Source organism: Branchiostoma belcheri, unplaced genomic scaffold (assembly GCF_001625305.1).
Source record: "Branchiostoma belcheri isolate BF01 breed outbred unplaced genomic scaffold, Haploidv18h27 scaffold287, whole genome shotgun sequence".
NCBI classification, from domain to species: domain Eukaryota; kingdom Metazoa; phylum Chordata; class Leptocardii; order Amphioxiformes; family Branchiostomatidae; genus Branchiostoma; species Branchiostoma belcheri.
In genome coordinates this window covers 56,417-81,653 of record NW_017803895.1, presented here as the reverse complement: position 1 = coordinate 81,653, position 25,237 = coordinate 56,417, and the positions used below count along the sequence as shown (strand labels likewise).

Genomic DNA, 25,237 nt, shown 5'->3' with positions numbered 1-25,237 from the left:
CTCTAACACCACATGGGGCGCCCAGACTAGGCAGGGGGTCCCATCACAGGTAGTTGAGCTGATGGCGGTAAATGGGGTATGAGGCGCTCTGTTGGTTTTTCCGATTGAGTTGTCAGGTAGGAGGGCGGCGATCCGGTCACCAGGTGAGCTGCCGACAGGTGTGCGACTCAGGTGGGACAGGTGAATTACCTGGCTGAGCAACGGGGCATCGGAAAAGAGTAGCGCCTTAAATTGCAATTTCTGAACGACAAAACAAACTTATGTACTATTATTCTGGGTGAGGAAATCTGTGTGATATTGACATTTATTGAGAATTTCTTACCATAATTTACTGCTTTTGAAATAGTCCTGAAACGAGCTACGGGTGTTTTTTCTATATTTTGGGGAATTGTTTCTGTTTATTTCCTGTTATTTTTGTCTTCTTTAAATTTTGTTTCATTCAGTATCAATGGTAACTTTTAATCTTATAGTAGTAGGAAGGGCCAAAGATAAACCACCAGGTTTCCGGCCCTCCCATGTATGTCTACTTGACTTAAATTGTTATAAAGGTATTTCATTTTATCTTGTGGGTGCAAAACAATAAACAACAAAAACAACAACAATGAACCGTCCATAATATAAACAGCTATAGAACAAGCCTTCGATACGAAACAAGCAACCATTTTTCGCCAGCGACATCACATTTTGACCTCAGAGATATCAGTTCGCTTCGGGATATGGTTGATTCAACTTGCTACATAGAAAGAATGACCAGATAATTTACAATTAAATTCCTGTTTTGCCGCTCTGAAATTGCATTGAATGTCTTTAAGATGTATTCTCCAACAGGACTTTGTAAGGGGTTTTGGGGAGTAGAATTCTGTAAGGCCACACCAAATAAATTTTATGGATGACGTCCGCGCGCGCATTGATTTTGGTCTGTTCCTAGAAAAAAAACCCAAGAAATTCCGCTTCCTGTAACTATGACCAAAGAGTCATGACAGTGCCGCAAATCGTCAGATTGACGTGCAACCCGTAACGCGAAATGGGTAGAGTACATGATTGTTTCTGCAGGCCTGCAAAAATGTGATGAAAGAAACAGGACAGGATGACAACTGCTCTTCCACCTGATTTATTGCTGTTTTGATGATGAATAAAAGACTTCTTGCTTGTTAATCTGTGTCACCTCATTCAATTTGTGTTCTAACATTTGTCGTCTCTGTAATAGTACACAATGTATATTTCTAATCTAGGCATTTTGTTTTTTAGGGCCCTTCTTGTTTTTTTATCGCCCTCTCGCATTAGATATAGGGTCTCCAAAGGACGTCATCCATAAAATTTACTTGGTGTGGCCTAATATAGGGTTAATGGTTAGTAGAGTAAAAGTAACAATTCTCCTTGCACGTGCGCGGGTAGATGTTAGCCCAAGGTGGTCAAATTCTTCTCCATACTTGGCTAAACCTCACTATTGTTCCACCAACCCAGTCTGCCTATAAAGACTATAGTTCAGGATCAAATCGAGAAAAGGTTTAATTCTAATGACTCGCAGACTTTGAAATATATGTCACTCGTCGCTATATATTTTTAAAACTGCAACAAAAATCTTGATGAATTTATGAAACATATAGGATTGATGGCAGTTTTACATATAAAAATAAATATTGTTGTTTGGAATGTTCTGAACCAATGATCATCACATCCTTTCTTATCATAAGTACAGAATATCTTTTATCACGAGTTAATTTCTATTTCAATCTAGAATTTCTGTGTCTCTTTTCTCTCTTTAAAACGATGGAGAGTTGTAAAAAGTGTAAAATGCAAACTGCATTTGCAGAAAAATATTGCAAGCCATTTTAGAACCCATCGTACACGAGAATTGCGTCTAACAACAACAAAAAACTCTACCTAATGCCATCTCCACTGAGAATCCTGATCCGACGTAATTTTGACAATTATTTACCTTAATTAAAGTAAACAGCCTTTTGTTTACCGTGCACGAGTCCAGCAGGCACCCCGCAGGTAAACAAAAATAGAAACAAAGAAGGAAACGAGAAGCCAATTGTCGTACACAGAAGAGAAAAGAAAACGATTTAGATAATGACAGATTTAGGACCGACCGCCCCTCCCATAATTGTTCTTCACTGTAACAACATGTACACAGACGAGGCAGGGAGTGCAGCCAAATGCTAAGACAGTGTGATGGATTTTTTTTGTGAGATTATGACTGAACGCAAAGATTATAGATAAAAGTGCTAGCTAGCTATCTTGATTCAGTTCAGAGAAAAAAGATAGCAGGTTGCAATGCAATGTTTATTGTAAAACAACACGATGAACGTTAATGTAGACTTATCGTGAACGTTAAAATGAAAAAAAAAATTCTTGCCCTTTCTCTAGATTACACGTGACGTATATATAACGGGCAAAGGACTTACATTCGGTATATTAATCGGTAAATATGCATGTACAATGTATTTGTCTGTTTGTTTTTTGCTTGCTTGTGTGTCCGTAGTTATTTGAAAACACTTGAATCATAGAAAGTGGGGAGAGGGGATGGTATAACCACTGACTGATAGGAAGGTCGAATGGGAGGTCACAATGGTCTGCCTTCGGGCTCAGAGGAAGTCCTGCAATATTCGTGTTTGTGTTTCCTCATGAAACCCAGTAGGAAAATGCATGCATGTATCCGTGAATAGTTCCATAAGGTAAAGACATTGAGACTCTTTTTACACAACCAAGTCTTTTATTCAGCCGACGTTTCGGTGACCGTCTGTCACCTTCCTCAGGGCAATTCTGACTGGTTCATATTGCACTGCAGCGCAGGTGTCGCTGCTATAGATGCATTCACAAATGTAATCCGTGAAAATTCACAATGACAGATAGACAAGAAAGTCACAAAAATATTTTACGAAAGTGTGGGATATCCAATTTCTATTTTTTATTGTAGATATTTACATTGTTAGCGTAACATTATATAAGTTTCTTTCAGATTCTTTTATGCGCAAGTGAGTTTGTCTGATTCAGAAAAGGTCTTGTTTCATTTTTCTGCATAACCATTATTAGCGTCTGTTTGAAAAAAAGAGCTCGCCGATTACAGTAATTTGGGTGGTAAAATAACATGCTGTAAAATGTCCCTTCTGGTTGTTGGTTTTATGCGAATCGTTTCAAACGTTTTCCCCCGATAATTTTGCTTGATGTCTTTGTTTCCAGGTAGTGTAATTCAGCAGTTATGTCTATGTACCCGACTGGGAGATGTTTTAGGCCACAGCAAGTAAATTTTATGGATGACATCCTCCGCAGACTCCAAATCTAATGCGAGCGGGCGAAATAAAAAACAAGTCGGGCCAAAAAAAAATAAGATTCCTACATTTTTGAATTTGGACTCAATTATTGTACAAATGGTTTTGATTCAGTGAGAACATCACATATACACAGCCAACATCACATATCACTGAATCAAAGTAAGAAACAAAACACCAAATCAGAGCCTTTTCTTGTCTCCTCTCTTTATAGTTAGCTGTCATCCACCTTCCGACATGGCAGCAGACATCTTTGCCCATTTTCGGCATGGGGCCAGAGGGTAACACAACTTCTTTTTCTCCCAAAATCAGGCGAAAATTAATGCGCGCTCTGATGTCATCCATAAAAATTACTTGCTGTGGCCTTAGCTGAAAACCATGGGTCGTGATGGGCGGAAGTTGTGCGGGGCTGAGTCACGCAGGAGTAGCCGGCGCACGAGGAGGTGCTCTAACGGGTATCATCAGGAGCAGGCCGCGGTACACAAATTCATATCATTTGCCGCTATTTCGCTCGGTGTCGCTAAACGCAGGGAGGCAAAGTTATAATGGGCACTGATAATCGACTCCTGATGTGTATACTAGTATGTGAGACTTGTTTATTTTGTTCCAAGGAAAGAAATGGGGTGGAAATATATCATGTTCATTACACGCACACAAACAGGCATGCACATATATACACAAAAAACTCGGAAACATGAACGTTTTCACAAGTTAAAGTTATGTATATAGTAGAAGAAATATTTTCATGGTCTTTCAAGACAGACAAATTGCCTACTACTACTACTACTGCTACTATATACATATCTTCAATTTGTGAAAACATTCATGTTTTCAGGTTTGTATTTTTTTTGTTCTTGTATGTGTGAATGTTTTGCGTTCGCGTCTGTGGCAGAGTATGTGTGTGTGTGTGTGCTTGCGTGTGTGCGTCTATGTCTGTCTGTGTGTGTGAGCAGTACAGTGAAACTTAATAAGTTACAGTTTGGTCAATATTATATTTAGTATGTGGATAGCCAAGCAAATAATAGCCACTTCGAGTACAGTATGACCTCATACGTATGCCTTATAAGAACTGTTGTCACATACACCGTACGATTGTAGAGAAACAAAGTCCATTCGCTCATTTCACTCTGGTCTTCCTCGGTAGACTGACCCAGTGTAACTACCAGTGTAAGATGTCCAGACTATGCATGATGTACAAAATGACTAATAAACTGGTGGACGTCCCAACTACTAAGTACCTAATGCCAGCCCAGAAGAGAACAAGAAATAGCCATGCCTTCAAGTACCAGAGTTATCAACCAAGGATTGAGGTGTTCAAGAATTCATTCTTTCCTAGAACTATCGCAGAGTGGAACTAGCTGTCACCAAGTACAGTAGGGGCATTGTCATTAGATAGCTTTAAACAATGTCTAGAGCTAGAAGTTCAAGGGTTAGGTGTAACAAGTCGATCGGTGTAATGTAGCCAGCTGCCGCCGCGCCACGTGCCTGCGAAGCTGGTGTGTTACGCCGAAAGGCGGTTATAGCGGCTATACAGATACAGATACCAACACAGATGAACTTTCATGATAAAAAAAATGTTTAGTGCCCGCCGCAACTAGTGTGAATTAATCCCGTGCCCGTCCCTCCCGCAGCGCGGATAAAACGGTCGGCGCTGCGCTAAGTGCGGCGCGGTCTCCACACGTGCCGTCCCGTGGCGTGACACGGACCTGTTACCCTCCCGTGCCGCGCAGCCAGCCACAATCTCACGTTTTCCGGTTTGTTTCACTCCGAAATGGCTGCATATAACTAGCGGGAGAGCTCGCTGGAAACGACCTCGAAACATGCAAAGCTGATAAAATATTTCCACAAACAGCAATCATTTGTTGAACTTTCCAGGATAAACCGTGTAATCACAATATGGCCTATATGTTCACCAACCTCTGATTTTGATTTTTGATTCTTTAAGTCTGTATTTGTATGTAAATCTGTACTTATGTATATATCTGTTTTATGTATTTGTATTGTTTTACGCACCCATAAAGGGAATAAAGGTTATCTCAGTAAACTAAAATTTAACTCAAACTAATATGATAAAATATTGTTTTTTTATTAGTTTGACTAATAAGCTGGGTCAGTCTATTGAGGAAGACCAGAGTGACTGGTCGAAAGCTCTAGGTACTAGGTGAGAGGATTTTTGTGTTGGACCAAACGTTTTAACTTTAAACATGCAACTACCAACACGTACAGATGAACTTTCATGATATGATAAAATATTCCAATATCAAGTTTTATATCAACGGCCCTTCTTGAGATCTATATATAAAACATCGGGTTTCAGGCTGATGTTTTTTTTTATTCTTTTGTCTAGTGTTTTAAAACATCTTATAGTCATTGCGAGATCTCTTCTTTTGTAGTCATTGATTTAATCACTTAATTTAAAGGAATTACATTTTGTTGCGTATAGATTGTTTCGCTTGTTATTTATATTTTTTTATTATTTGTGTCAGTTCAAATATTTGCTTACTGTTTTGTTACTTCAATTTTGCATTGATTGGAAAGTACATCAATTATTGCTTTCATTTCAGACATATTATTTCTATTATTTGACCTCTGACCTCCAATGCACTTTAATTTCTCTATGCTGATTTTGTTTCAAGTTTGTCATAATTTCAGCATAATTTGTATGTTTTATTTATTATCATTATTGCTAAAAGTAATTATTATTATTGTTGTGAAAACATATGTTTTTGCTACGTTTTGGAGATTAGCTTTCTTACTTCACCACGGGGGAGTGAAGTTTTCCTTTTCTTTTCATAATTTTCTTTTTAAAAATTGTTGTTGATGTAAAAGTTGTTTAAGGGTAGTTAGAATGGAAGGTTCGAACGCTGGACATACTTGCAAAAGGGAATGGAAGGATAAAAAAGGAGGGATGGGAAGAAAGGCAATAAAGAAAGAATCAACTACAGGTTGTAAATGTAGGAATATATTTTTTTGTCCCGCCTTGTTTTGTTTTTGCCCTATCGCATTAGATTTGGAGTCTGGGGAGGATGTCATCCATAAAATTTACCTGCTGTGGCCATTATACAGAAATTGACTCTCTAGCGGAACATACAGAAACTGCAGTAAGCGAACGCACGGACAACCGACCGTAACCCTTTTGTGTGAAATGATAAAAAGGAGAGGCGGAAAGAAATTAGAGAAACAAAATATTGTCGTGATGAGACTGGACGGTGTATGATAAAAGATTAACGAATGCATCAATGGTGTCAATAAATAGCTTTTATAAAAACGTACAATGCGTATTTTTCCTTTTCACTCTTAAGCTTAATTAAAGAGCTCACGTAAATAAAACATAAAATGTCTCACATTCATATATAACAGTGGGTTATTGGACAGTTCGTTTGGAAACTGACGCAAGTGAGTTTGATTCCTACCAAGTGTCTCCATCGAGGAAATTTTATTTTAAAACTATTTACTGTCAAGCTCAAAAGAAAGACATAATTGTTGTTTTGACCCGTACTACGGCTAGTTGCATTGGTTAGTTTTGATATGGTTAATTGTTTATCGCAGTGTGGTTAATGAGATAACTTGTTATAAAACGTTGAACTTTATTCCAACACACAATTTACAGAGAGATCAAATTTTCAGCGACCACTGTCGCCTTCATCCCGTATCAGAAAAGTCTCGTGTGAATAAGGTCACGTGTTTGTAAACCGTAACTCTCGCGAGATCACGTTGTGAAGTGATTGGTCATTAATTATCCTGATGAAGGCGACAGTGGTCGCTGAAAATTAGATTTCTCTGTAACCCTTGTGTTGGAATAAAGTTTAATGTTTTAGTATAATTACTACCAACACAGATGAACTTTCATGAGTTAAGTTGTTATCATTGACTTATCATCATTCACTCTATTACATAATATATTTTACATAATATCCGTCCATACATTTTAGGTAGGCCCCCCTTTCCACCGAAATGGCGACAATTGAGCAACCAAAATCTTGCTAATGGTGAAAATAAATTTTATTGATAGGAATGACATTACGTAAGTTTTACGCGTTTTAAATCATGAAGCATATTCAATGTATAAAATCATAGTTCATACAAAGCTTGGTCGTACAACAGTTTCCATCCAGTGGTAAGGGTGCCTTAACTTAAAATGAGATTTTTCTGGAATATACATTCTAAAACTTACATATAGAATAATACCTATACTCTAAACATTATCGAAATTAAGCACTATACATGTAGTTCAAGAATTACGGATGAAGACGTACATAATTTGTACAGCCTTTGTACAAAAATGAGGAAATTGTCAGCTCAATCGGCCATGTGTGATCTTTTTCAGGTACCAAAAGAAACTTAAAGATGATACACTCTGAGATGTTAGAATTGTACCTTGTAACGTCAAAAATGTACCACACGTACACAGGTCTCACAAGGAGACTTTGTTCGGTACAAAAAAACTTTCAAACTTCGCTCATGCGATTCTTTGTACTTGGATCTGCAACTGCTTTTATTAAGTTGGGTAGATATTTGACGAGATAGTCCTTATTCCAGTCATACAAGACTTTTCGTCATGGCTCGTTTCTTCTTAAACTTTTGATAACGGTCGTAATTTTGAACAGATCCTTAACTTAAAAGTAGTTTGACCTTACTAAGTTCTTATTGTCAGAAGTTGAGAGGATATCTGACGAAATATGATCCTTACATGTATCCCAGCCGTACATGACATTTTTCCCGTGGGTCGTTTTTTTTTGTGTCACGAATTTGAAGAGGTCCTGAATTTGAACAAGTCCCGGCCGTATTCAGTACCCTAGTCTGGAAGTTTTCCGGGCCGCAAGAGCCCTTCCATTCGCCCGCTGGTCTAAATTACCGCTACGGGGGAGTCTACCCCGGGGGGAGTTTGGCTGGCCCTACAAGGGCCGAATACTCCCCACGGGCTCAATTCCACCGCAGCGGTAATTTAGGTCTGCGGGCGAAGGGCTTCTGGCTGCCGATGGAAACGGTTAGCGGCCCGTAAACTTGTCTGGCACCCAGGGAACGTGTTCAGAAGTTGAGTGGATATCTGACGAGATAGCCTTTATCCCATCCGTACAGGACCCTCTCCCGCGGGTTGTAGGACAGCATGACTAGCATGCCGTGCGCGGTCTGGAAGGGCACCCCGACGTTCAGCTCCGTCTCGGTGAACAGGTCGTAGGCGTAGTCCACCAGGGTGTCGGCCTCGTACGGGCTGCGCGTGGCGTACAGCACGCCGCACGTGACGAACGCCTCGCCCGCCGAGTTCTTCATGCGGTTCGTCATGACCGTTCTCACCACGCGGAGCGTCTTGGCGTCCAGCAGCGCGACCACGATGTTGCCGTCGCTCTCCGGGCTGGCGTAGATCACCCACACGCCGTGCTCGTCAACGGCCAGGTCCACGTACGAGTAGTCGTACTTGTACAGGTACTTAGGGCTGCGGTAGCCAAGTTTGGGGATGTTGGTGGTCGCCGAGACTTTGCGAGAGTTGAGATCGTACTTGACGATGGTTCGAGACCCGGCCGCGTGGTAGTACAGAGAGCCGTTGTAGACCACGTGACCCGTGCCCTCGTAGTAATTCGGCAGTTCGTACGAGGTGGGGTCGCGTCGCCACTTCACATCGTCGAGGGTCTTGTATCCTTCCACGTGCAAACCTGTGCGGAAAAATGAAAAGCGTGAAAAAGGAAACAAACCTGAACTAACAGATAACATACTTACAAGCCGAAAAGTCCCACCTCCCTACAGAATAGAACATTTTTAAACATGATGATGGCACACGAGATCAGTGGTATGTCAGGACTCGAACCCGGGACCTCTTGGCTTGTCTCTTTCATGACCCTTGTTGAATTCCAAAACGTGTTCCATTCCAAATCATGATTTGGAATAACATGTCTTGGAATGCAACGGCCCTCTTGTTGTAGATGGGGGGAATTTAAAGGACCACAAAAATTTCCATGTCCCGGTGGTCCTTGCAAAGGTAAACACTAGTACAGGTCTGACTGCGTTAATGTCAGGCGAACCTTCAAAATGCGGCATGATCCAAAACTTGTCTCCCTGGTCGTCACGTGACTGCTGTGGGTCCGTCATCCACGCGCCCCAGTACGCCCCGTTCTTCAGCACGGTCTCAGCGCCCCCTACCGACTTCAGGATGCGGTCCACGCAGCCTGGGCGGGCATGCAATATTCATTCATTATCATGATAACAAAGATCTTCTTTTCGAAAGTAATCAGCAAAGTAGGAAAGGTCATAAATTCTAGACCTTAAGTATAACCCCAAACACACACACTCACGCACGCACACACACAGACACGTACACACTCACTCACACACACACACACATACACACACACACACACACACACACGCACGCACACACACACTCACTCACTCACTCACACACACACACGTATACACACACACACACACACACACACACACACACACAGACATACACAAACACACACACACACACACATAGAGAGAGAGGTAAGAGTTTTTGATAAAGAAAAGGTTAGGATCAGTTGAAATACTTCAAATAAATCAAAGAATCAAACAAAATTAAAGCATCAGTTACAATGTTAGTACCCGAATGGCATTTGACTTATCAACCTGGTTAAATTGCATTAACCAAAGTTCTAAAGCACTAGAAAGAATTTATAAAATTTATTGAAAGAACACCCACCCTTGGTTTTGTCCACCTCCTTACCTTGTGGTGCTTCTAGAAAACAAAGTTCACATAAGAAGTTAAGTGCAACCTTAACAAGATACCATCATCCCAGCTTTATTTTCCCTGAGGAAAAAATATCCAAATTAGAGATGCCATTGCAGATAAAGATTGATTGTAGAAAGTATTAATTTTTGTTGTTTAAGTAGCGTTTTTGGTATAAACAGTTTGTTATAGTCAAGAACAACCGTGCATCCCGAGTGCTTTGCGTTTCTAGTTCTCATGACCATTATCGATCGTGCTTTGCTTTCCTTATTATCATCATCGTACAAAGTTATCGTCTACACCGCATTTAACGTTACAAATGGTTTTGATGACTACACCCTTTGGGCATCGAGAAAAAAACAATGACTGGTCGAGCTATGTTAACTGTTTTAAGTCAAGAGAAAAGCGGCCGCACAGCTCACCCAGTGGGATTTCGTTCTCCGTCCCCACCTGAAGAGAGTCCGTCTTGTTTTCCGCACACCGAGCTGTGGGGTGAAGTGACAATTACGCCCCATTCCCACAAGGATAAAACTGTCTGGATCTAGCCGAATTGATTCACTTTGATCCGTCTTCGAGTCGGATCGAAGCCGGATTAAAGCAAATCAATTCGGCTCGATCCAGACAATTTTATCCTAGTGGGAATGGGGCCTAAGTAAAGGAAGGGACGGGTGGGCTCACTGATTCACTCAGCTATGGATACACGGCTAGAGGGTACCCCCTTCAGCTTTGATACAACTTTGAACCCGGCCGGCGGCCGATATCGACTTCCTGGCACCTTTGACCCACCCCTGACGTCACACACCCCCAGAGATCAATGCGCATCAGGAAAGTAGGTCGAATCCATGATAAAGACGGATAGAGACGGTCAGAAATCGAGTGAGTTATTCCTTTATTTCAAGAATCAAAGTAGAAATATTCTGCGGGCATTTTAGAATTATGCAAACTAGAACCATACAGCACAGTTACAGACATGAGAGTGGATTATCAATGTGATGGGAACGTAAAATTCGCATGTACATGTACTTGTACATGTTAATGTACTTGTACATGTACAAAGTAATGCACACAAATTAGATTGTAAAAACAAATTGTTGAATCATGGAAAGAATGAATCTCAAAGCATTCTCGAGTACTCGAGAGATAGTTACCCAGTCTTTCCAGTACGACTTTGTCCATGGTACCGCCGCTGCCCTTCGGTCCTCTCGGCCCGGGTATGCCGGGGGTCCCGCGCGGTCCGGGCGGCCCGGCCGGTCCTGCAGGCCCAGGTGGTCCCGGCTCGCCCTGCACGATCACTGAACCAAACTCCGAGTTGGTCAGCACTGGAGGAAAACGCCATTCATACAGTATCAGTAAATGGTAACTGAAAGATATATTGCCTGAAGATGCTGACTTTTGGCATAAAAGTTTTTTTTTCTTCTAGTTGGCAAAATGGAGACCTGCATAGGTTGTTAGTCTCTGATTGTATAAAAAAAGTTGGTGTGTTACGCCGAAGGCGGTTATACCGGCTATACAGATACAGATACAGAAAAAGAGACTTGAGTCAATGTGGTATTGTGGTCGGGTTTGAATGAACTTTCAACTGTCTATCCATCATTTGAATGAATGAATGAATGAATGAATGAATGAATGAATGAATGAATGAATGAATGAATGAATGAATGAATGAATGAATGAATGAATGAAAGAATGAATGAATGAATAAATGAATGAACGGATTGTCCTAGCCGCCTTTTTCCCATTAGTCCATCTCTATGTGTTTCTTTCATGTTAAACTAAATACTTTTGGTCAATTTTCTCACCTCCAGATTCACCCCGGTCTCCGCTATCCCCTTTCTCCCCCGGTTTTCCCGGCATGCCAGGCGGTCCCCTGAGTCCCTGAGCTCCCTTGTCGCCCTTCGGCCCAAACATGCCTGGAAATCCTGTAAAAAACGACATTTTCTCATTGAAGCATGATATGAAAAGAATGAAATTGTAAGCATTCGAAGAAACTGGCGGGACGATCCCATGTTGAATGGGCATGAGTAAAAGAAGTCTATTTAAAAACTAGCAATGTAAATCGACATGCAGTTGACAACATGCGTTGTATTTTAATCTACAGCAAATACTTTATTTCCATTGGCAAATGTAAAAATAACAATTTAATGACAATGTAAATATAAAAGGTTCCCTGGTCTTTTTGATACAATTAAAAACTATTCTTATCAAGATAGACCACGTATTACGGAATAGCTATCTTCTCAACATCTTATTTTCTACCAGACAGAATGTGTTGCAGAAAAAAATAGTCGAAATTGGGCGAATAGACTGAATGATGCCATGCTCCCTTTACCGAATAATGTTCCAGAGGAGTTTGTAACCCTAAGAATGTGCAATTTTCCCAATGTGTACTATTTTTCAGCAACCCATTGGAGTTTGGTAGAGACTTCAACCCATCAGAATACCCATTCTAAGCACCCAATGGCTAGAATAAAAAAAAGGCAATGGCTAGAATAAAAAAAAGGTATATCAATCATCAGAGTAGAAACAGAGCCACGGAGAAATTCACCTCAGTTGCCTTTCGATAGTACAAAGAGAAAAGGGCGCGCTCTCATACATTCCTGGAAAAACACCTCAAAAACAGCCTCAGATCACCGAAAGTAGATCAGTCTTTTAAAAATGCACAAAATTAAACACGGCGGGGTCTATATTTGCCAGATACTAGTAACTCCGCTGAGTGGACAGCGTTCAGCACCAAGGACAGATGCCATTCCGTATACCTTCCCTTTATATATACGGCCAGAGAACATGGTCAGCAGAAGGCTGTTGTGAAAATGTAAGTATCGGTTAATGATGGTTATGTAGGATGTTAGCATGAGAAGAGTGCGCATTTAACTCCCATAATGCCTAGTAAATATCACGGATATGGATGGGATATGACGTAAGAAGGTAGAATGCGACCGTGCGAGTAGGAGAGTCTTCGGTAGAAGGTAGAACGATAGAAGGTACGTCATTTTCTCTAATTCCAACAAAAATACAATTATGGCATGCGCTTTATACTACATAAATAATTCAAAACAATATAGTTGACCAGTCTGTCACTGAACTGTTAAAAATATTACATCGAGGAAGGGGGAGGGGGTTGGTCATACGTCATATCCGTGATCTTTACTAGGCATTATGGGAAGTGTAAAATTCATGAATAACACCACGTGATGACTACATCACGACTGTGTGTGCTAACCCGGAGTTCCTTTGCTCCCCTTCATCCCAGGCACGCCGGGCGAGCCGTCATCTCCTGCGTCACACAGGAACAGGTGTGGTCAGCACCACGTCATCATGACGTCAGAGATATTTCATTGGATGTTTGGTCAACTTCGTATTGGGATTTTTCTTGTCGCACAGGACATTTTTCCGACATAGCATTTAGCAACTACAGAGGGAATGTTAACCATATATATGCACAAGTACGGCCTTATATGAGACGTTCTGCCGAAGTGCTATGCCTATGCATAATACTAAGTACATTACGGGATACGCGCAGGTGCAGTACGGTCTGCCGACTTGCTTCTCTTCGCCATTTTGCGGCACGTCTCCAGAACGTACTGTGCTTGCGCAAAATCCAGTATTTTTTCACGGTTTTTGTTGGATGTTTGGTCATTATTGTATCAACATTTCACCCGTAACGGACGATATAATAATCGACATAATAATTTTAAAACTATTGACGGTATTTTATCCTTAGATACGCGAAAAATGAGACGGTCTGACGTGCTATGCAGAATATATTACAGGTTTCACGCAGGCGCAGAACGTTCTTTCGACGTGCTCCATTTTGCCACCTTGGCCAATAGTTTTATCAAATATGATTTTTTTTTTGTCTCGACGAAGAGCGACCACGTATATTTACCAAATGTAAACAACGATAAACATTTGACACAGTCTAAGCTTGTCAAAGGGTATGCATGGTAACAAGATGGCGGAATCAAGAGGATCATGAAAAGCATGATATGCGTGCTTGAATCTAATGGTGAGTTTACGTTAGAATAACAACAGTAATGCAACTAAATAAAAGTTATTCTATATGTGCGACCTATGCGGGTGTAAGAAATTTCGAATAAACACGTTATTAGTGATATATAAGTGTCTAGATCTATTGTGTTAATTCTTAGAGCACGAGCACGTTACCACATGAACCCTGCTGGCACCACGTCTCATGAAGAATTATTTTGAGAAGCGAACAAAATCAGACATTACTAACTAGCTATCATATGTAGTCACGGTAATTCTTTCTCATTGTTCGGTCTAGGCAATATTTCAAAGTTTAAATTTTCAAAAAACTATTGAACAACAATACTACAAGACTTATCTATCCTGTATTTATGATATCAATATAAATACATGATATAAGAGGAATTCATTTTGGAGTATGGGGATATTACCTAAAAACAAAGTATACACATTATAGGAGGTAGTTCTTAGTTTCTAGCCATCTTCATGTATGGATGATTTGAATGTCACTCCTTTCGAATGTAGTACAGAGATACTGACCAACCTATGAAAACCACTATGTCCTACCTGTGTCTCCTCTCTTCCCTCGCGGCCCTTCAGGCCCCACGTTTCCCTTCGGCCCAGGTCGCCCGTCCTCCCCGGGGAGACCAGGAGGTCCCATCGGTCCGGGTGCGCCGGGCAGACCGTCCAGTCCGGGCAGTCCGTCCACCCCAGGCTTCCCAGGCGCACCGACCGACCCCTTCTCTCCGTCCAGCCCGCCTTCGCCTTTCTGGCCCGGCGGGCCCTGTGGCCCTGGCGGCCCGATAATCCCGGGCTTCCCTGGCGGCCCCGGGACCGGAACAAACGCCTCTGTTGCTCCGCTGCCGGGGTCCCCGGGAAGGCCGGGCGGGCCCATGTTACCGGGAGGCCCGGGCTCGCCTATCGGGCCGGGCTCGCCGGGTAAACCGGGTTGGCCTGCCGGGCCAGCGGGACCAGCCGGCCCGTCTGTACCTGTGATGGAGGAAGGCAAGAAAATAGAGCTCCACGACCTCACACCTTCGCCGAATTGTGTTAATTATATTTATTTATAACTGATGAAGTATACATGTTTCTCGTCGATTATCAAAAAGTATCATCTTCATGAATTTTATTGTACCGTAGGTCCCTACATTATCGAACTTGACCTCACTCTTTACCACTCTGATCCGCTGAATATCATGCACAACCGCCCACAGCGTCTCTAGTCATGTTGTACACAAACAAAAAGCACACATACACAGCCCATTGCAGTACCATAGTTAAACGATAGGTAAACCATTTTCGAACATGACCTTCGTTTCTACAATCACAACATACCTCCCAAATATCTTCAAACAAACTTTCACATCTTTAATATTTTATAAAGCTAAAGAGAAGACTTAATTTACCCGGCAATCCTTGTGGTCCCGGTAAACCTGTAAAATAACAAAAACACAATTGTTTGTTTGTTTGTATTGTTCGTTGCTGAAGACCTCCAGCTACCCCAGATCAAAATATTCCTGAAGAAAATTAAAGTGATTTTAAAATTGATCGAGTAGCTCTATATGCTAGTATATTTCGGCGCCCTTTCAACTGAAGCTGTTACTAATGAAACCACTGGCAGTTTGTACATATGTCGGTAGAGGGCATTATCCTCACACTAGATTTTGACCATATTCCGGATAATCATATTATGGCAGACACATGGGGCAAGCCCCGTTAAGCTTCGGTCCCAATTGCGCCGGTGCCCGTCGGGGATGTAGCCCCGGCCGGCTCCCGCCGGTCTCTGGAGCCTGGCGGGCACCGGTTGTTGTGGTCACAATTAAAAGTTTCCTTCAGTGGCATTTTGTCACCCTTATTGGTCGGTCTCCGGCAGGTACCCGGCAGATTCTCTGACGATGTCTTGTACTGACCCACTTAAACAGAGTTCACGTTTTTGTTGTCATCTGATCTGTGACGTCACACATTTGACATGGACTCACGAAGTACACACCCTTATTGTGTGTATCTGGTCTTTGACGTATCAAAATTAATACCGGAGGGGTGCCTGTCGGTGTTCTCACGATGAGGTCACGGCGTCTTTTTTTCAGCGGGGCCCGGTTAGAATTAAAGTCAGAATTGAATTCTTCTCGGGTCCCCGCCGGGCCCAAAAAAAGCCCGGTAGCCGCAGGGTGTCCCGCGGGGCCACGTAGGGGTCACGCCCGAAAGTACCATAAAACAGCCCGGGAACTACCCGGCAGGGCCCCTTTTTCCAATTGGGACCGAAGCATTAGGTTACCCAGAGTTCACCTTTTTACCCAGCATGCTTATGGACCCCGGAAAATCGATCAAAGATTCACATTTGTTGGCTAACAGTTACAGCGTCCTTGTGCCTGGCCTTAAACCACATTTTCTTTCATCCAATGGCGGAGATACGTATGTCATAGACAAATATGGTATGGATACTGGGTATGTATTTGATTACATGTTTGTTTTGTCCTGTTGTTACTTCTGTATGTTTTACATTGTTTTTTTCCCTTGTATCATATGTGTGTGTTTTATGATGTGTCCAGGGCCCAACTGCAAAGCAGTGCGTAGCCACTGAGAGGGTCACCCTGGTTAAAGAAAACAGAATAAAAAGATAGATGAAACCATCTCGTAGAAGGGCATGTGTCCAACTCACCTGGAGGACAGAACTCTCTGGTTTTGTTACAGAAGCTTGTTAGAACATCCACCTGTAACAGAGAGACAAGAATAATGAATACGACGTCTCATAGTCATCTTAATCTCACTGTAAGGAAAAAGGACAATAGTATCCAAGAAATCCGAGACCCATTGAAAGTATTTTTTTTTATTCGTAGTTTTTTTTTATTCCAACATGTAATTACCAGACGTGGTGACGGCACACTCAAGTTTTTTCCACTCATATTAATGCCGCCACCAACACAGGGGACAATACAATACTCATCTTCACCTGAGCGAAGTGAGGAAAGTCGTGTAAAGGGCCTTTCCCAAGGACACAAGATCGGTGGAATGTCAGGACTCGAATTAACCCGGGACCTCTTGGTTCCGAGTCGAGCACTCTGCCGCTACGCCGCACGACCCCACCGGTAAAAGTATTTCAGACCCTAGGTTGTGCTGATGTGCAAAAACTCTAAATATTTTCCCGGAGGTTTGATATTTCTTGTTTTAATTGTTCTGTACATTGCCTCTGACATAAGTATTTTCCACACTCACACCCGAGTGTATCGAAGGACAACCTTTAGTGAAATTGTTCGTGTAAGTTTCCACTATTGTCATCGGTCCCTTTGATCACTGACGTTTCCCAGTGAGTTAGCAGGGCATGTGCAGAAGGTCAGTGTCCTTGGTAATGCTTTAATCACTTAATGACTAACGCTTTCATCAGTTAATAACTAACGCCTGGCTGGTTATTTTCAGGCCTAAGGCCATGTTTATGTGAAGTCACCAAAGGTGCTTTACATGTGGTTTACCCCGAAGCCGGTTTCAAGTGGCTCCATCTGAACGCTCCAAATCACATTGAAAGCGCCTCGATCCCAAACCACTTCTAGAGGTGGTTTCGAATCGGTTTTCCCGCATCGCGATTTGCGTCTGAACGCAATGCGATTTCAATGTGACTTCACTTGGTCATGGATTACGGGGTGATATTTCTTTATTTATATGCAATACCAACTTTTACGTGTCAGCAACTTAAAGAGTAGTAATGGTCAAATAATGTGTCCGTTCTAGGACGAGCTTCACCGCCTCTGGCGGGACTACGTCGGCATTCGGCCGAGGTACGCTGGGAGGGGGGCATCAGCAAGCAGGTCGTTGACCTCTGACAATAATGACACGCTACCTAGCGTGTTTTGATCAAACAAGAATGAATGTAGTTTCGGAGAATCGTGATCGGGCACGTTTTAAAAGGAATGTATGGCACGTGGACCAGATGTGAGGAATATGAGTTACCCGAATCGCGGTTTGGGTGACTTCACATAAACACGGCCTAAGTCGACGCCGTTAATTTCCACGTGTCTCCCATGTGCATCTGGACAGAATCATTGGTAGACATTAGACAACATGAGGTGAACAATCAAATTGAACGAAGACTAAATACTCCACGATCCATCCATGGAAAGCTTTCAAAATTAAGCCACTGTCACACATTCAGAACTTTCCCCAGATGACCAAGGTTGGCTGAAGTTCGGGAGCAGTCTGACCAGATTTAGGCCACGCATAACCTTTGGTGTGAATCAAATCAGATTTGATTTAAATTTGAGTCAAATTTGAGAGCTGACCTATTCTCGAACACCCGCCAACCATGGCCGAATCCAGTCTACACGTGAATGTTTGGAAAGTATGCCAGACGATCACAGCCGACCGTGCTCCCGACAATGGTTGGGGGGAGATCGGCCAGTGTTAACGTTCGGGAGGCCATATAAGGCTATGCGTGACTGGGGCTTTAAAGACATCCAGTGCAGTTTTTAGGGCTTGGATGCCCGGTTTTCAAAGCTAATATTCTCGTCAAATATCTACCTACTGAGTTGAAACCACACTATTCCAATTGTATAGTGACCCCCATGGAGCAAAAATACCCAACATTCTGACAGAAAATGGTTACTGGAAGGGCTGATTTTAGGGTACCACCCACAAAATAAAGGGCTCATCTTGGGGCTTGTTTCTGCAGTTTTAAAAGCCCAAAGTATGAAATACTGATTGAAATGTGCTAATGTGAAGCAGTATGTGTCAATAACATAAAGATGGCCCTATTCAGAACATTTCCAGTTTTGCAATAAATGGACATCGCGATCAGCTATTATTGTTAAGCGTTATTCTGTCTGCTAAAACCTTTGAGCCATTTTCTGGACGAGAACAAAGACGCAGAATATACTGTCTCTTGTTGTCGTGGAATTTGAGATAAAGATCTCAGCTTTCACGGCCATCCTCCTTTTGTCTTACGAAGACGTTACAGGACGACACTGGCGCCACTCCTATTGTCTTTCGGAATGATTGAAGGTCCCTTTACCTGACGACTTGACCCGAGGTGTCTAGTACGTACAAGGACTAGCCTCTGGCGATCAGTGCGTACCTACATGACTATATTATAATGTCTACAGTTATATAGCAGAGAGGATTCATTCCTCAAGTTAACCGACATCTCGCACACACAGGCGTTACTCAATGTTAGTGAGACATTTGGAGCCGCATAGTTCCCGTTTAGAACTTTTATTCAGCCTGTCACACTCACACACACACACTATCAGTGCGTACCTACATGTATTACATTTTGTATAGCGTCTGCAGTCATATAGTAGTGGGGATTCATTATATTCCTCAAGCTAACTGACATCTCGCACACACAGTTACTCAGTAAGACATCTGGAGCCGCATAGTTCCCGTTTAGAACTTTTATTCAGCCTGTCACACACTCTAGCGATCAGTGCGTACTCGTACCTACATGTTTTATAGCGTCTACAGTCATTCAAGCCCTGATGTACCAAAACTCATAAAATTAATGTTACATATAACATGCTCCTTATACTATAAAACCACGCTTAGTTCCGTGTATTGTTTTTCTAACATGTACATGTCATAAAACATGCGTTTGTGCAATTATTAGCCACGTGCACCGACATGAACACTTTACTAGGGACTGAACACTCTACTAGAAACTTTTCAACTATATCCTCCCTCCCGCCTTCGGCAAAAATAAAAGTACTTTTTTTTTAACTATGTTAGAAATCTACGATTTTATTGATTCTGTTGTTAGTCTTCGGTCAGTGTTTTGAAGGAGACCACTCTTACCTAGAACTGACAGTCTACATATAAGTGAACTTTCTGTGGCCCTTTTCCAGGTCAGCCCCTGGGGCTTTGTCTTATCACTATAATCTTATAAAAACTGTTTGGATCGAAACATCCTTACAACAACCACAGTATGTATGATTAGATGATGTGTAGTTAGTTAACATGGAACAGACACTATAATTATATGACGCGCGTATTGTTGATACGGTTATACGTTTTGACAGCAGAACAAGACTCGTAATTATGGGTGGAAATCACGTCGTTACTTCCAGTCAGTACCCGCCAGTTGCCTCAAGGTAAGCAGTCAACATGACACGGTATGGCAGCCGTCCAAATAACATCCCTACGAAGGCCCACAACGTCACTACGCTACACCTCTTCCACAGCCCTACCCTGTGTAAGGGCCGCGGAAGAGCGGTATGACATGTAATGCCCTTGGCAGCGCGATGTGGAAGGGTTGTGGAAGAGATGTAGCGCATTGTCGTTGTGGGCCTTCGTACATCCCACAAGCTTGGCACATAGATGTACCCGGTAGTTTGACGCAACGGTTTGAAGCTACACTAAAAAACGCTCCTGCACTTCCAGAACAAGCTGCTAGGGGTCAAAACATACACCACTATTTTTAGACATTGAACGGTATCTGTCACCTAAAAATATCCAGGACGATACAAAACCCGGTTCTGCTGCAGTGCCAAGGAAAGCTACCAGGGGGCGTTGACCCTTGTTTTCCCAATACCTACCCACATATGCGAATAGCTACGAACTATCATCACAATTCATTCAAACCTCCTAAAGTATAATATAGTGACTACAACTATTCAGATACACACATAGACTCACCCGAACCAATACATACTTTTCACGAAAGTCAGGTAACAAGCTACGGCTCAATCTGTAATTAAGCTTATTAGACGGGGCAGGTAGGAATGTTCAAAGTGTTCTCCCTGCTTCTGCTTGGAGATAGAACCACAACAACATCTGGAAATTCCAAGACACCAGGCCAATCTGAAGTCATTAGGCACAGGAAGGGCGCCCCGGCATGGCACCAGTGAACTTAGTCTTGAACTTCCTGCCATTTCTAATCAGTTCTGGACTCGGTAAAATTTTCTTCTTTAACATAACCACGAGAAAGCAACGATTATCGGAAAGTACGTGTCGGCGCGAAAGAAAACACAGAAGATTGATTTCTTCGTTGACAACGACACAGGGCGAGGAGAGAAAAGGGTATCTAGAATACTGATATATAGTAAACAAGCTCCGCAGATGCAGATGGGAACGTGAGTTTTATAATAAATGTCATTTCAGATCCCGGGCAATCCGATTTCTTTGAAAACGAAAAACATCTTAGTTGGCTGGTTAGTTGGTTGATTCACTGGTTAAAAACTCAACAAAAACTTTCGAAGGAATCTTCAGGAATCTGTAGGACTGTCTAATTTACCGCAAGTCCGTTGCGGTTGAAATTGTGGCCCGTGATTGTCACAATGTAAAAACTAGAAGGAATACTGTGTTCCCTAAGTCCCTGTCACACATTCAGAACTTTCCACCGACAAGTTCGGAACCAGTCTACTATGTATAGACCACGCCTACCTTTCTATAAGACTCGAATCGAATTTGAGTTAAATAGATTTGAGCACGAGTCAAATTTGTCCCCCGAACACGCCTAACCATTGCTATACTCCCGAACTCCCAGCCAACCATGGCCGAAATCGCCGTCCACACCCGAATGTTGGAAATATTTTGAAACATTCGGGTGGCGCAGCCGAACTGTAGCCGACCTTGCCAAACACCAGCCAACCACAACCGACCTTGCTCCCGACCTACTCCTATATGTATACGAGTTACGCGCAGGTGCAGTACGTTCTGCCGACGTGCTTCCTAAGGCCATGTTGAGTTGATTATATGGATGACATCCGCTGCCATCCCTAAAGCTGATGCGAGCGAAGAAAAAAAAAAGTTTTGCAAAAAAAAAAGTTGCTTTCATTATGAAATCTACGTGGTCATGAAGGTTGAACAAATGACACAGAGTATGGTATGACGAATAATCTACACTTCAAATTCATTTCTTTACATTTTCGTCTTTTTCGTTTGATTTTGGCATTCTTCGACATTGGCATCATTTTCCAATCTTTTTTTTTTTTGCAACTTACGGTATATATTTGCTTATTTTGCAACTCTTTTGGTACGATTCACAGTGTGGTTGAAAACTTTTTTTTTAGAAACGGCCGAAATTCATGCGCGCGCGGATGTCATCCATATAATCAAATCAACATGGCCTAACCAGGGTTTGCCGTGTAGGGCAATGTTCTGGAGGTCATCAGCTAGCTGTAACAGGGGCTTTATCACTCGGCAGGTGAGGGGTATTTTTCCTGCTGTGAGGCGCGAGCTCAGGCAAAGGTTCGCGGTGACGGCCACCTAAGTCGTTCAGTTCTGCGTGTGTAATATCACATGTCTCACCGGATCATCGTAAAGTATGGTGAAGTTTAACAGAACACCCGAGCAGATATACATGTACCCTATCATTTCTTCTAGAAAAAAACACATTCCTATTTAACGACATATCCTAGCACATATGTGCAAATAGAAGTAATATGCCATAACAAAAGCGCAAATTAACAGTCAGGGTTCTAAACCACCTGAAATATTTAATAGTCAAAAATTCACGCTGCAAAATGAAGAAAACGTTGCCATTGGGCGTCGTCAAGTGTCGGCCTCCAAAATTGTGGCTACAGTTTTGCCCAGACGTGTTCCATAAACAACATATCTTGCTTCTAAACCTGGTAGTGCAATGCTTGCTACAAAACTTTGCTGTAAACATGCCCGTTTTCCATTATTGGGAAATGTTCACTGAGAAGTACCTTCCGTATTTTCTATATGCCCTGGGTCTAAGTCCGGACATGAACCTAAACCTCTGGACTTGAATCTGGACCTGAACCTAAACCTCTGGACTTGAATCTGGACCTGAACCTAAACCCCTGGACTTGAATCTGGTCCTGAACCTAAACCTTTGGACTTGAATCTGGACATGAACCTAAACCTCTGGACTTGAATCTGGACCTGAACCTAAACCTCTGGACTTGAATCTGGACATGAACCTAAACCTCTGGACTTGAATCTGGACCTGAACCTAAACCTCTGGACTTGAATCTGGACCTGAACCTAAACCTCTGGACTTGAATCTGGACATGAACCTAAACCTCTGGACTTGAATCTGGACCTGGACCTGAATGTGGGTTTAGGTACACAGCACTAATCGTAGAGCCTGTAAGGAGACTATACTCCCAGATGATGATGGACTCTACAGGCATCTCCACTTGGTGTGTTTATTTACGTGCTCGCAGGCCGGGAGCCTACAACGACTTTTCCGTGTAAAACCGTTAAGTTCCCAAACTGGGGATCTGTTACAGTGTTTAATGTCAGGAGCCAGGCATGGGGTCTAGAGGTTCGTGCGCTCTGCTGACTGAGAAGTGCCTTAAAAAACCATCAACCTCTTTTTATGCGAACTTGTAACGTTGGAAAGAAAATGGTTATTTCAAACTTTGCCCTTCTTGTTCATGATACAGAAATTAATAGATGTGATATGAGTCTAAAAGTTCATGTGCTCTGCTGACTGAGAAGTGCCTTAAAAAGCTATCGACCTCTTTTATGCGAACTTGTAACGTTGGAAGGAAAATGGTTATTTCAAACTTTGCCCTTCATGTTCATGATAAAATAATTGATAGATACGATATGAGTCCAACTGGAAGCTGTTGAAGGCAATATAGACCACCGTCTACCGTCATAATCTACTGTACCTTTGCAGTTAGTACATCCAAATAAATGGTATAATTCTATTAGTAACAACGCAAAACTTTATGTTTATCCCAAATTAAAGGAAAATTATGGACAAAAACAATTATACCTCTCAAGTATACACAATCTAGATATCCGAAAAGCGATCACAAAATTAAGAATTAGTTGTCATAAATTAAAGATAGAAATGGGCCGATACAAGAAAATACCAAATGACCAAAGGTTCTGTCCATTTTGTCCAAACATGATTGAAAATGAGCACCATTTCATAATGGACTGTACACTATACAATGATAAGCGCCTACTGCATTTCACCTTTCTTTTCGCTTGTTCAATTGATTTCAATACGTTAGATCCTATAGATAAATTCAACTACATTCTACATAGGGGAGATAACCAATACAGTGTTCAAATAGGAAAATACATTAAAGAATGTTTCGATCACATGTTAGAGAATAGTAACGGTTAAACCTTTATTGTTGCCGCATACATATACTCTGTACGTAAGATGACGTTATCTACACATGTATTTAGCTTTGTTAGATCTTTAGCTGTAGAAGACCATACAAAAGTCCCTGTACTTTTTTGTTGTGTCAATAAAGAATCTCAATCAAAGCTGCCTACCTCTAAGTGCATTTAAAATGTCTGTTTGTGAGGGCATGCTACGATATAGGTAGGTAAAATTGCTTCACAGATATGGTATTATAGAAAAAGGAAGTTACAAGAAACTGCCTCGAAGCGTAAAAAGTGTAAATACTGGGCCGTGTGGCGTACGTAAGAGCGTTTGGCCAACGACCTATAGGTCCTCGGTTCGAATCCTGCCATGTCACCGACATTTTACAATATAGTGCCTGAAGAAGAGATGCTCAGAAGTAATTAAACGGATAACTAAAGCTGAAAAGACCAATTGTTAGACTAAAGGAAGAACTGAAGGATTCCAAACTGATTGCTGTTATTATGTTCCCACGGATGATCAACCACTGGAACCTTTTGTTATGTAATTACAACGTGGGATTCTTTCCAACACATGCTCTGGTAACATTCGGGAACACGGCCTTTAGGTAATACATGATATGCATTCCAAAACATTCCGAAGCACGCAGTGGAGTAATAAGTCGTGGATGTATAAATGGAATACGGCCGTATTCCAAACTGTGGTCCTTGGCAGACTATAAAATAACGTGTTTTGGAATGGGATTCAACATGGTCAGTTGGTCAGAAAGATTTTTCATTGAACTACATGTATTTCTGACTTTGAGTACGAAGTAAGAGCTCGAAACTGAGAACTTATCTACACAACGATAAACTTAAGTTATAGATCACTGCCTCCACCAGGCCTTTCTACGGGAATACGGATCGTGGAATTCGGCAAAAAAAGGAAATAAAATGGGCCAGGGGAATCCGGCAGCGGGGAGGTAGTTTCTTTCCCTGCGCGGCCCAGTCAAACCTACAAGGCGGCCAAACTCCCCTGGCAAATATTCTCCTATACATAGCCAGCGTAGTAAGTCTGATAGAGACTAACTTATCCAGACCTCCCATGGCGACTCCAGTCATGAGTTTGACCTGAGTTACTCCTGACTTGTGAACCATTGCTGACGATACAGGGGGAAGAAAGGATGTACAAACATACGCTACTGTGAAGCCCATTTCACACGTAACCGAATCTGGCCTCCCGAACACTGCCTAACCCCCCCCCCACCAC

The 25,237-nt window shown here is 42.1% G+C and overlaps 1 protein-coding gene across 1 annotated transcript in view; it reads right to left on the bottom strand.

The window, feature by feature from the left end:
* Nucleotides 1-7,733: 7,733 nt before the first annotated feature.
* Nucleotides 7,734-25,237, bottom strand: part of LOC109472859 (gliomedin-like) — a 38,366-nt gene continuing 20,862 nt past the window's right edge. The window contains exons 2-8 of the mRNA XM_019772724.1: nt 16,628-16,679; nt 15,375-15,401; nt 14,536-14,958; nt 11,781-11,900; nt 11,130-11,300; nt 9,293-9,436; nt 7,734-8,926 (exon numbers count right to left, since the gene is read on the bottom strand). Coding sequence (XP_019628283.1) covers nt 8,304-8,926; nt 9,293-9,436; nt 11,130-11,300; nt 11,781-11,900; nt 14,536-14,958; nt 15,375-15,401; nt 16,628-16,679 — 1,560 coding nt within the window. The 3' untranslated portion in view covers nt 7,734-8,303. The remainder of the gene's footprint in view (nt 8,927-9,292; nt 9,437-11,129; nt 11,301-11,780; nt 11,901-14,535; nt 14,959-15,374; nt 15,402-16,627; nt 16,680-25,237) is intronic.